Source organism: Spinacia oleracea, chromosome 2 (genome assembly GCF_020520425.1).
Source record: "Spinacia oleracea cultivar Varoflay chromosome 2, BTI_SOV_V1, whole genome shotgun sequence".
In the NCBI taxonomy this organism is placed as follows: Eukaryota; Viridiplantae; Streptophyta; class Magnoliopsida; order Caryophyllales; family Amaranthaceae; genus Spinacia; species Spinacia oleracea.
Genome location: NC_079488.1, coordinates 55957863 through 55970419, shown reverse-complemented (window position 1 = coordinate 55970419; position 12557 = coordinate 55957863). Strand labels below are relative to the sequence as shown.

At 37.5% G+C, this 12557-nt stretch overlaps 1 protein-coding gene across 1 annotated transcript; it reads right to left on the bottom strand.

Moving 5' to 3' along the window:
• Positions 1–10020: 10020 nt before the first annotated feature.
• LOC110798572 (uncharacterized) lies at positions 10021–11289 on the bottom strand. The gene has a single exon (XM_022003756.2). It carries the CDS (start codon positions 11287–11289, stop codon positions 10021–10023), a length of 1269 nt encoding a protein of 422 aa, XP_021859448.2.
• Positions 11290–12557: the final 1268 nt, after the last annotated feature.

The window sequence follows — 12557 nt, the reverse complement described above, 5'->3', positions numbered from 1 at the left end:
TATTGTATATGTACTATTTTGCAGGTTATGAAGTGACTAGTATGGCCCAAATAGGATAGAAAATATGGTATGCGTACCATTAATTTGAATGTAATTGGTCTAATGCACCAAAGTTTGTTTTTCAATTCAAAAATGGTCTGCGTAACATCAAATAGTTGTAATTAGTTTAATTATAGCTTATCCTATTTGAAGAAAATGGCGCCTCCCATGGTGAAATTCAAGATGGAGTTTCCAATCCATTTTCAAGACGGACTTTGAAGTTGAAGCTTCAAGATAAAGTCGGGCCATACTAGATCACATTTATCTTATGCATGCTTTAAGTTATTTATTGCTTTAAATATGTCTTAATTATGCATGAGATTATGGCTTGATTATGTTGCATGATTAATGATTTTAGTTCACTTAAAATCTAACCAACATAGTAAGAGCCTTAAGTTCCAAAGTTTAAAAATTGAGTTAAAAGGTGTCATGCCAAAATAACACTTACTTGGATAACCTTTACATCAATCTAGTAATAGTTTTACGCTCAGCGAGGTGTTAATTATTGATCTTAAAGGGGTAAGGTATACAAATAATTGTGAGTACATGTTAGTTTTGGTGAAACTCAACGATATAAGTAAGGAGTCCTTTTATGTCGTGGAAAAATTGATAGGTTTACCTAATAAGTTCTTAGACGTACCTATCAACCAAGAGTAGTTTCTAGACTATTAGCAAAAGGCTTTTGCTTACCTAAAATATTTTAGAATTGAGTCAAAATACATAATGTGCTTAATTCTTCAATGATTTTAGGGTCTTGGAATCATTTTATTCACACATGCCGGAACAATAAATTTGAATAAAATGCCAATGACTTGTTTAAATTGCATGATTGCTTTAATTTTCAAGTTATTTCTCATGATAAATGTTTAGACTTTGCATGCTTCAATGTATGTTTTAATTATTATTTATAATTAAATATCTTGCACTGCAGTAAATCCTTTTAGAAAGGTAACAGTAAATTTCCTCGATTGGTAGTGAATCCAAGAACGATTCACGGAAATGAGAGAAAATGAGCAATTTAAATGTACGTTTCTTATAGCGACTTTTATGGTTGTTTTCGAGTATCAAAGTCGAAAGGCAAACCGATTGGTGCTTGTGAATTCAAAATACAATGTAGTTTTGAGATCATAAAGCATTGAGTTTAAACGCTCAGCTTTACCAATGGTTAACAACCTAATATCTTTATCCACTTAAATTCTCGAATGAGTCTAGTCCCTAGACATTCGAATAGATCGATGCTTAGAGAACTTTAGAAGCTTCTGGTAAGATCATCTAGTTGAAACAAATATTCAACATAAATAAAATGGTAAGAACTTTGTTGGAGTGACATTGGACATGTCTAAACAAAGTATAAAAGTCAACACTAGAGAATTCAATTCTTAAGGCTATAAGAAAGGGTACAAGAAATAGGAAAACAAGGAACAAATGAAAGGAATTTACAGTTCCATTTCTACCTTACAGTTTATGTTTAAAGAAAAGTGACCTAGCAATCAAAATTCCTTGGTATCATATACCGCTTGTGTTCTTACTTTGGTAATAACTCAAACAATGGAAGCTAGGCTACACTAATGGCCTACAAGTGGGAAATGAAGCATGGCAATGCTACATTAGTTGTAGGGTCATCTAGTTTGTTTTAAGTCCTTTCAAAGGCTGGAACTTAATGGCTATTTTGTTCCATAATCAGCATACCTAAATTTCTGCTTCAAACACAGCAAGACTCACATTCAGAAGAACGAAAAAAATGCTTGTTTGTTTGTTTATTTGAATGAAATGGTCATTTACGGTTTGAGTCAATATGCTTGATTAAAAACAAACAACTCTTTAACAATAAAAACTTTACTAGGTTCAAATCAACCCCTTGATTTGAGTTCCACTAATCTTTCGCATTGTTGCTTAGACCATATCAACAAGTTAACATTCAAAAGCTCTATTTAGATGGACTTTTGAAAGTTGATTGATTTCTATATCAATTTAAGACAAGCTAGTCTTACTTGTTGAAAGTAACAAAATATATGAACTATTGTTAGAACACCTAAGACAATAGAGTTCAAAGCTAAAGAAATATTTTATGACTTTATTATATCACCTGGATTTGAGTGAATATTGGTTTATTTACTCAAATGTGATATAAGTTTGAATCTGTTTGGCTAGTTCAAAGATTCAGAAGTATAAAATCCACTTGGCAAGAAATCATAAAGATCTAGGATAGATCATGTTAATGATTAATTGAGACCAAAAATGATCATCAATGATTGTGTGTTATAATTTCACGATATAGCTCCATAAGATATGGCATATCTAAGTTGGAATGATCGTAGTCAATTAGTACTTGATTCGATCAATGATGAATCATAAAGACTTTTCCTATAATTTCTAAAACAAAATGCTCAACTACCACCAAACTAAACCAAATTCGTCAAAGCTATTTGAAAAGTAATTTGAGAATATATTTTCATAATATATCTAGAGAGTTCCTAAACTCAGTGGGAGCTTAGTGTTTGTTATTCAACAAACTAAGGCCCAGGTATAGATATATGTTTCATTGTAATTTATTCAAATGAGACACAAGGGTATTGTTTCTACCACGAATTTTTGAGAACATAATGTTTGTTTGCTCGAAATAATGTCCTTTTGGAGATTCGTTTCCAAAATGACAAGTGGGAGAAAATAGACCTCGAAAGTCTTCGAGGCGAACAACAAACATAAACGGACATTCCGGAGGCTTTTCGAAGTTCTTTAGAAAATCCGAACACTTATTCTTTAAGGACTTTAGAAGTGGCTTTAAAGAATAGACATCTCTTGCTGGACTTTACAAGTGCTTCAAGGAGAATAGAATATTCAAAGGACTTTCAAGTGGCTGTTGATATTCTATTGTTTGATGTTCTATACCCAAGTAGGCATAAAGTTCAAGTCACTGAAACTATGAGATTCTTCTATTAGATAGTGAAGAAACATGTATAGAGTTCAAGTCACTGAAACTATGCAATTCTTCTATTATAGTGAAGAAACCTACAACTTGCAGTCAAACTATTATCATGTAGATTAATCAGTTTTTGACTTGTAAGAAAGCTATGACGAAATATAGATTCCCTAAAATGGTTAGAGGCCATATATAGACTTAATGTTTAATTGGTTAAAGGCTATAAAAACATACTCAATGTTTTGATGACAAAATTGAAATTTTGTTGATTTGCAAGAATAGTTTCACACCTATTGGTTGCAAGTTTGTTTTAAGGATGAAAACCATCAAACATGGAATTGTGTTCACACACAAAGCTAGATTAGTTGCTAAAGGTTACAAGCAAATTCACGGCATGGATTGTGTTGAAACCTCATGCAAAATCGTAATGCTCAAGTCTATAAATCAAGCAATGATTGTATATTGGTACATATGGCAATTGGATGACAAAACGTATTCCTCAATTAAATGTTGGAATAAACTATGTACATGACTGTAACACCCCGACAATTCCCTTTTTCTAAAATAACTCTTTTATAAATATAACTATAGAGAATTATCAAAGTATTATCGCCCGTGTGAAAACGTAACGGCTTATTCAGAATTTTGCAGCGGAAAACATAAAATTAACTTTTAGGTTCATAAATAATCGATTACATATTAAGTCCAAAAACCAATTAACGGAAATAAGGAAATACGAATAGTACGACAAATTTCAAATCCAAATTAACAAACCAAATCACTTAACAAAACAAATCTAACTACAAGCTCTCTAATCCCGATCCCAATGATGCATCATCTTCAAACCTGTAGGTGGACAACGTTTATTGATCCTTAGAGACTGCTCACCAAAGATGGGTCATCACAGGATCAATAAGGCATAGTCATGATCAACACACACAAACAAAGCACGTAATCAGCAAGGCTGAGTACTACATACTAAAGCAATAATAATCCTAACATGATACTATTAAACGAACAACCCTAACATGATACTAATGAACATAAGTAAGGGTAGACAAAACATGATAATTTGACGACCATACTTGACTAGACTAGGCTAGACTTATGACAATAATATTATTTTGGTTGAAATAGACAATGGACCGAGTTGTCCATCCAGAAGTCTTCACTAAGGAAGACGAGGTACGGGCGCGACTCCGTAACCTCAGTGACCTGCGATATCGAGGAACGTTTTAATAAAAATAGAACACGGTGATCAATCCGGTCCCAGAAAAGGCCATGGGCTACCACCATGAACCCCAACTCCTGTTTGTCCGTCACTTTAGACGTGCACAGTCTAAAGCTATTGCTACTCAGTTTCACTTTACATGATTTACAAATAGAGACTCTGTTATGACTCAACAATCACATAAGGCGTATAATCCACATTTGTTCACAACTGTTTTTATCTTGGAATTAAGTAAGTGATCATAAAGGCATCAATCAAGACTCATTCCAATTTATCCAACCTTTCCTTTAACCATGATCAACCCTGTATATGGGTATAAGTTTTCAACTTACTAAACAAGGTCCACCGCCCTCATAAAGTAGTGAAAAGCTAGAAAGGGAACAACAATCAATCGATCCAAACCAACATATATAGAATAATCTAGTGTTCCCAACCAACATGTTTGTATCAATCATCCATACTAACATGTTACAATTCTCATAATGCAATATAAATTCAATATGTCCGTCCAACAGTATTAAACATGCAATTTCAACATAACCAAGTTCGTCAATAATATCTACATAACCAAGTTCAACAACAATCCCAACACAACCAAGTTCACCAAAAAATTCAACATGGTTTCAACAATTAGCACACATTCCAAGCACACAGGTATGTACGTACCTTGTGTAAACAAACTGATAGGCCACTTTAACACTTTCAAAAGTCGCCTAAAGATAATTCTCCGCCTAAAACAACCAACAAATAATCCCAATCAATTTCTAATCATTGACAACCATAATAAAGCATTCTAAATGCATCCTAAGCATATTTAGAACCTTCCCCAATATCAAAACTTAAACATTTGATTTCCTAGCATCATGATTATTGAACTAGTGATTGAAATTCGTTGAAAACTTTTTGCAAACATCGTACTTTAAATTTTCAGCAATATAAATTCATTTAAAAGCTTCACCAAGGTCAATCTACGTTCCTAGTATCTCAAAACAACAAATTCAATAATCCATACTCAACCTACCATGATTTATAATCACAAAAACCTTGAATTTCATACTTTAAACAATCAAAATTAATATTTCAAAGTAATTTGATAATCTGAAAATTAATAACTTTATTATATAATTTGCATAATCTGAAATTTATAATTTAAATCACAAAATCCATAACTTTAATTCAAGAAAACATAATTCAAATTAATAAATCATGAATAAGCCCTAACTTAATTTTTAATTAACCAACTGAAATTAATTGGTTTATAATAACAACACCCAAATCTGAAAAGCATATTCAACAATAAAAATTATAAATTTGATTCAAGAACATCATTTAAATTAACAAACTTTAATTAAAATAATTAGTTACTTAGGGTTTAAGAAATAACCAAGAATAAGGAGAGGAGGAGAGAGACTGCCGACGAGCAGGGGCACGGCAGCGGCGGCGTAGGCTGGGCGACGATGCAGGGGCTGCGCGAGCAAGGTGGTGGTGAGAGCTGGTGTTCAGCGACGTGGCTGTTGGATCGGGCAACAAAACAACGAGTGAGAAAGAGAGTCACGCAAAAGGAGAAAGAAAGAGAAAGAAAGAAGGAGAAGGGGAGAGAGATTACCGGCGGCGTGGAGGAGGAAGGGTGGTCGTGGATGGTCGCGGTGGTGGTTGCTGCGAACGAAACTGCGAGTGAGGAGGAGGGATGAAACAACAGAGAAAGAAATAAGGGCGAAGGAGAAGAGAAGGAGGAAGGAGTTACCGGGGAAGGAGGAGGCGCCGACGGCAAGGTATACGGTGGTGCAGGCGGCGGTCAGGCGATGGTAGCCGGCGACGGCTGCAAAGATTTTGAGGGTTTTGGCTGGTTTACGTGAATGGCAAGAAGAAGGGTTTTGTGTATTTGGTTTTGAGTTTCACGTGAAGTTGGAAGGGAAGGGAGGAGAAATTTTGGGGCTTACTTGTTTTGGGCTTAGTCAACTTGGGCTAGGAATAGAATTGAGTTTGTTTGAATCCAATACGGTTAGGATTGTTTTCTAAATTTAATCGAACGTGTTTTCGTAAAACGAATTCGTTTCAATGTAAAGTTCTAAAATAATTTTGATTTCATAAATCGTTAAAAAAAATTTAAAATGTAATTAACTAAAATAAATATACGATAATTATATATTTATTATTAAAATTCGTAAATTCTATTAAAATATAAAAAACTATACGTTAAAATATATTAATAAAATCTATAAATTTACGGGGGATTACAATGACATGTCATAGGATTTGTGGATCCAAGTAATGCTTGAAATGAATGCTAGCTTATGAAATCTAAGCATGGATTTAAGCAAGCAATTGGGAATTGGAACTGTATTTTAGTGAAGCTAATAAGTATTTTAGTTTCATAAAATGTACATGATTCTTATAGATATATAAGAAGTTTAGTGGGAGTACATAAAACTTAATTGGTCTTATGTGTATCGCACACATATCTCTCTATTGTGAAATAACATTCAAATGCTAATGACTTAGATTTGAAATTATTCATCAATGATGGACCACGGCGAAACTTAGTACATACTGGGTATTAAGATCTATTTACAAAGATCTTATAATATTGTTTTGGATTAAGTAATGACATTTACTAAATCAAACACGAAAGACTCCATTGGAGACATTCGACCCATATGAATAAATCTAAGTAAAGGATGTTTGAACTATGTATAAGCATTTACTAAGTTAAACATCAAAGGATCTAAGTGAGATTCTTAACCTATATTATATGTCAAAGAATTTAGCTGGATTTAGTATCTACTGAAATTGAATAAGCTAAAGTTACATGAATAGAATTCAATTGAGAATAATTCTGCAAAAGAATTTATCATGTATGATATAATATGAGGATCGCTAAAAACGTATCGTATGACTTTAGGCATGACGAACATATACCAATCTCTATTGATCTAAGTAAAGATCATCAACTAGATTGAGATCAAGAATACTTATGGTACTTTAAAAGGTACATAGGAATAGTTCTTGATTCAAGGAAATAAAGATATGCTAAATATTGATGCTACACGCATAAACACTGGCAAAGGATCAAGAAAGATCCCTTTGGAGTTAACCATTGGCAAGGACGAGCTATAGAGCATCGTGTTTTGAAATGGCAACATGGATTGGAAACCATGAGTTGTTGCGTGGGAAATTAAATATTAATTTCTATGTTCTAAGATACAGCTGGAAAGTCTTCCACATATCTGTGAACTGCTTGGATAAGTAAATCCAAACAAAGCATCACTAGCAACCTAAATAGTTGAAGTAAAAGTACTTATTGCCTAAGAAGCAATAAAACAGAGTTGTTTATATTAATGAGTTCTTCATTGAACTTGGGAAGTTCACATGTCTGTTGACTTAATGGTTCTTCATTGCAAAATGCGTAGAACCACTAATGTAGCAAGAAAGACTAGATCACAAAATAAACATACTCAAAATATCTTATCATCATATCTAGAGGAACATTCGATGAAAAGGATATTAAGATTGGCAAAGCATGATAACTAAACCTATGCAACAAGTGAGAAGCAACACTCACATTGTAGCACTGGAAATCAAGCATAGCTTTGAATTCCATGAACTGTTTTAAAGATGGGTTTGAGGCCCATGGTTGTAAAACATTGGGGTTGAACATTTATCATATATGAAATGTATTTTCATATTCCATTTAATCTTGGTTTAATATTAATTGATGAGTCCCTTCAATTTGACGATATATTCAAGATAGACTGTCAGGACCAGTCCTGTGACTAAGAAATGTCTATCAAGTGAACTTGAATGTCAAAAGTTGAAAATGATCCCTGGTCGGAGTTTTCTATAAAGATGGACGCATAGAAAACGTTAGACGACTAGAATGCAAGATGGCTAGTAGTTCTGTTTCTTGAACTATGTGGACATGGCAATGTCGTAATCATTTGCATAGATACTTACTTTGGGAAGACTAGTATCGGAGAGACCTATGAAACTTTACTGTAAGAGATGAAAATCTGTCATAAGTAAATTTCATTAAAATTATTAGACACTGATCCTCAATACCTGAGTGATTTGAGATTACTTGCTTGAGAACTGCTTACTTTGACGTTGTCAACTGTCGCACCGTAAAAGGAGGCTATAAAGGCAACGCACAGGTAATCACCTATCAAACGAAGTCTAATGTCAAGATCACAAGATTGGGATTGTCCTCCCATAAATCGGGATGAGATGCTAAAAGTTGTACAAGGCCACTCGGAGAGCTAGAAACTGTAAAATGCATGGTTGTGCTCAGATGAATCATAGGCTATGATTATCTGTTTATTTGACCAGTTGAACTCTGAAACCGAGAAATACCTCTGGACATAATAAGGATGACAACTCTTACCTTATGTTCAAGAGCAAGCATCGAGCGACAAAGGAATTAGGAAATGCACACTTGTCCCTAAGGACAAGTGGGAGACTGAAGGAAATAATGCCCTTGGTCCAAGTATGCATTTAATGTTGAAGTCTAATAAATGCGGTTCAGTATTAATTAACAAGTTAATAATTCAGTGAGATCAAGTGAGCTGAATGCCTAGCTAGAGGCCGCTTCAGTTCAAGTGGAATTAATGATATTAATCTACAACTTACTCTTGACTGAACCCGTAGGGTCACACAAATAGTACGTAAACGGATCAAGTACTTAATGGCATTAAATACTCCATCTATGGATATTCGGAATCGACGGATCTTGGTTTCAGTGGGAGCTGAGATCGTCAAAGGCAAGTAAATGAATACTTCGGAAATGATGATATTGCCGGAAACAGAAATATGGATCGTATCGGAAATATAAATATTATCCAAGTCGTAGATGTTGCCGGAAACGGAAACATGGTACGTATCGGAAAATATTATCGGAAATGGAAATATTGCTGAAATCGGAAATACTGCCGGAAAAGGAAATATTGTCAGAATCGGAAATATTATCGGAATCGGAAAATAATTCCGGAAACGGAAATATTAAATATTTGTTCGAAACGGAAATTAATTCCGGAATCGGAAATGTTAAATATTGTTCGTATCGGAAATGAATTCCGGATTCGGGAATTTAATCGGAAGCGCATCGTACGAATTAGCATCGGACAAGACTTGCTAGACGAAGGCCCAGCATGAAGCCAGGCCCGCGCCAGCAAGCCAAGCGCCCAACACCAACACTGCCAAAGCCTCGCCAGGCCCAGCGCAAGGCCAGACCCAGCAAGGCCATGATGCGCGCGCGAGCTCGTGGGTTGCGGGTTGTGCTGCTCGCGTGGCCGCAAGGCTTGCGCAGGCTGTGCGGCTCGTGCTCGTGCAACGCTTGTGTCAATACAAATCCTAAAGCTAATGGAGTTTGTTCTATGATTAAATCCTAATCCTAATAAAGATAGAATTTGTTTAATAGAGTTTTAATAAGATTCTAATTAAACAAATTGGTATCCTAATAGGATTCTAAATCCTTTTCCACGACTCTATAAATATGTGCCTAGGTTCACAAATTTACACACGAGAATTCAAGTATTCAAAGGTAAGATTTTTAAGCAAAAATCAGCCAAACACTTGCACCCTAATAGCCGGAAATTGTAAGAACCTTAATGGCGATTCTAGTTGGTCAAGCTTAAGGCGGATCCGGACGTGCTGTGGACTTTCTACGGAGGGGCGACACTTGGAGTCCTAAAGACTTGTTCTTGTTCGGTTCGGGCGCAGCTAGGGAGGGCACGCTACAAAGTGTATGCATCCTAGACTAATTATATGATTATGTGCAATTAATATGTATCCTGGCATTAAGGTTTTTCCGCATGATTTATGTTGTTCATATGTATCATAACCTAACACTGACTATGTTCTTTTCCTCGAGCCCCATTTCCGGTAGGGCCTCCAAGAACAATTTGTTTGTCGAACTGCCATTGTCGATCAATATCCTTTTTATTAGAGCGTTGTCTATTGGGAGCGACATTACTAATCCATCATGGTGCTCTTGGTGTGAGTCCACTGAATCTGAGTCGTCGAAGGTGATTGACATTGCTGCGAGAGACTTGTCGAGTGCGATTTCATCCTCGGTCTGCCCCTCTTTGACGGCTCTAGATTCTCCCCTGTTAATCTTTTTAGCTGCGGAAGAGGTTAGTCCACAAAGATCTAAACCACTAGAAATAACGTTTACCACTTTGTTGAATTTAGGTGGGGCCGGTCGGTCGCTGCTGGACGCTGGGTTGGGTTGGGAGAGTTTCTCCTTGTTGTATGTCTCCTTCCCTTTGTCGCTCAGCAGCTCCTTCAAGTGCCCCCATTTCAGAAGATATACGACCTCCTTTTTAAGGGAGATGAACTTCTCGGTTTTGTGGTCGTTGTCGCGGTGGAATTCGCACCATTTGCTCATGTCTTTCACGGAATCCGGTCTGTCGCTCTTTTTGGGCCACCTGACGTTTCCACCTACATTTTGAAGGGCGTTGACGCCACCTCCGATGTCGACGTTAAAGCCGTACTCGGAGATTTTGGGGTGATCGGCCCAATCATTCCTGTAAACGGTGTTAGTATTATCATATTGATTGACATTTTGTACCTGGTTTTGGCGATTGTATGGTTGGTGTCGCCAACTGTTGTTCCTCGGGGTGTATGATCGCCTATCACTGCTGCCCCCTACTGATCGTGGTGCTATCGTTCGGGTTGCTTCGTCGTCTTCAAGGCGCATCTGGGCACAGGCTCTCGATCTGACCTCCTCGAATGTCGTACAGGGGTATTTGGTGATTTCTCGGTACAACTCCGAGTTGGGGACGAGGCCTCTTTTGAAGGATTCGATAGCTGTCTTGACATCACAGTTTTTTATACTAATTTTTTCACAATTGAAACGGTGAAAGTAATCGCGTACCGACTCGGTGGGAGCTTGGACCAACCGATAAAGATCACTCGTCTGTTTCACCAGTTGACGGCTGCTAGCGAACTGTTGATAGAAGGCGTTGATAAGGTCAGCAAGGCAGGATATGGATCCGGGGGTGATGTTCATGAGCCACTCCAGAGCTGCTCCGTCGAGGGGGCCTCCGAAGAACTTGCACATGACAGGTTCGACCAGGTCCAATGGGATGCCGATTTTCCACATTCAGTGCTTGTAGACATTGACGGGCCTGTAGGGGTCGGATGTTCCGTCGTAGAGGGTGGTCCAAATAGGTAGTTGTAGCTGGTGTGGGGCTGTCACCTTGGCGATCGCTTCACATAATGGCGATGCTGCGTACCCGCTGGTTGGTTCTGTTTCCACTGGTGTAGGTGTTCCTGGCAGCTTGGTCACCAGTTTCAACATCAGCGAACACTGCTTCTTCATATATGACTCTATCTTGTTCAGGCGACGAGTTACAGGGTCAGGCGTTGGTCTTTCCCAACTCTTCAAATGTCTCCTCATCGAACGGGATCAGATCTTCAAAGGTCTCATCGTCGGGCATTTCAAATGTCAGCTTCTTTGTCATTCCACCGGGTTTGAGACGCGACTGGTACTTGTTGCTTTTTGTGGACTCTAATTCTTTCTGAAGTTCTCTACTAAGGCTTTGGAGTATTGGTTCTCAGAAGCGAGTAGCTCGTTCTGGGCGACAACACGGGCGTGCTCCGCCTTCTAACGAGCCAACTCGGGTTGGGCCTTGTCGTAGGCCGCTTTCATCTGTGCAAGTGTCATGTCTCCAGAAGTCATTTTGAAAGTGGTGTTTTTTTAGGGGATCTTTTTTGGAAAACCTAGCTAATGTCCCCACAGACGACGCCAAACTGTTTATGCCAAATTTCGTCTAGGGGCGACACTTAGCTTGGATTGACACTAACTAACTAGATAAATGCAGAAAGCGATAAAAAGAGAGACGACACAAGGAGATGTTGATGCGGAAAACCCAGGAATAGGGAGAAAAATCTTGGGTAGCTATGAGGCTACCAATCCACTATATAATCCTAAGAAACTAAGTAAATAAAAGTACTTTGCGGATAAGTAAATGAGTACAGTGATTATTTGCTAATGGCTAGAGAGTGTATAATGCTTTGATATTGCTAGAATGCTTGAGTTAACGTGTCCCTTGAAGGCCATCGGTTCCTGTTTATATAGCTTAAATCCAACGACTCAATCGGTTGAGAAGATCCCACGAAATTAGGGGTCAGTTCGTTCCTCTTGCCCCCACTTCTCTTGCTTATCTCCAACCATGTACGAGATCTTCGGGTGCTCTTTTGACCAATTCCAACTATCCGACGGCGCTCTAGATCTTGGGCCTTGGGCTTCGGACTTAACCTATTCCTTTTGATCTCTCGTCGCTTGTCGCCTGTCGCTTGTCGCTTGTACATCGTCGCCTGCTGCCACGTCCGACCTGTTCACCCGACGCGTCGCAACCTGTGACACGA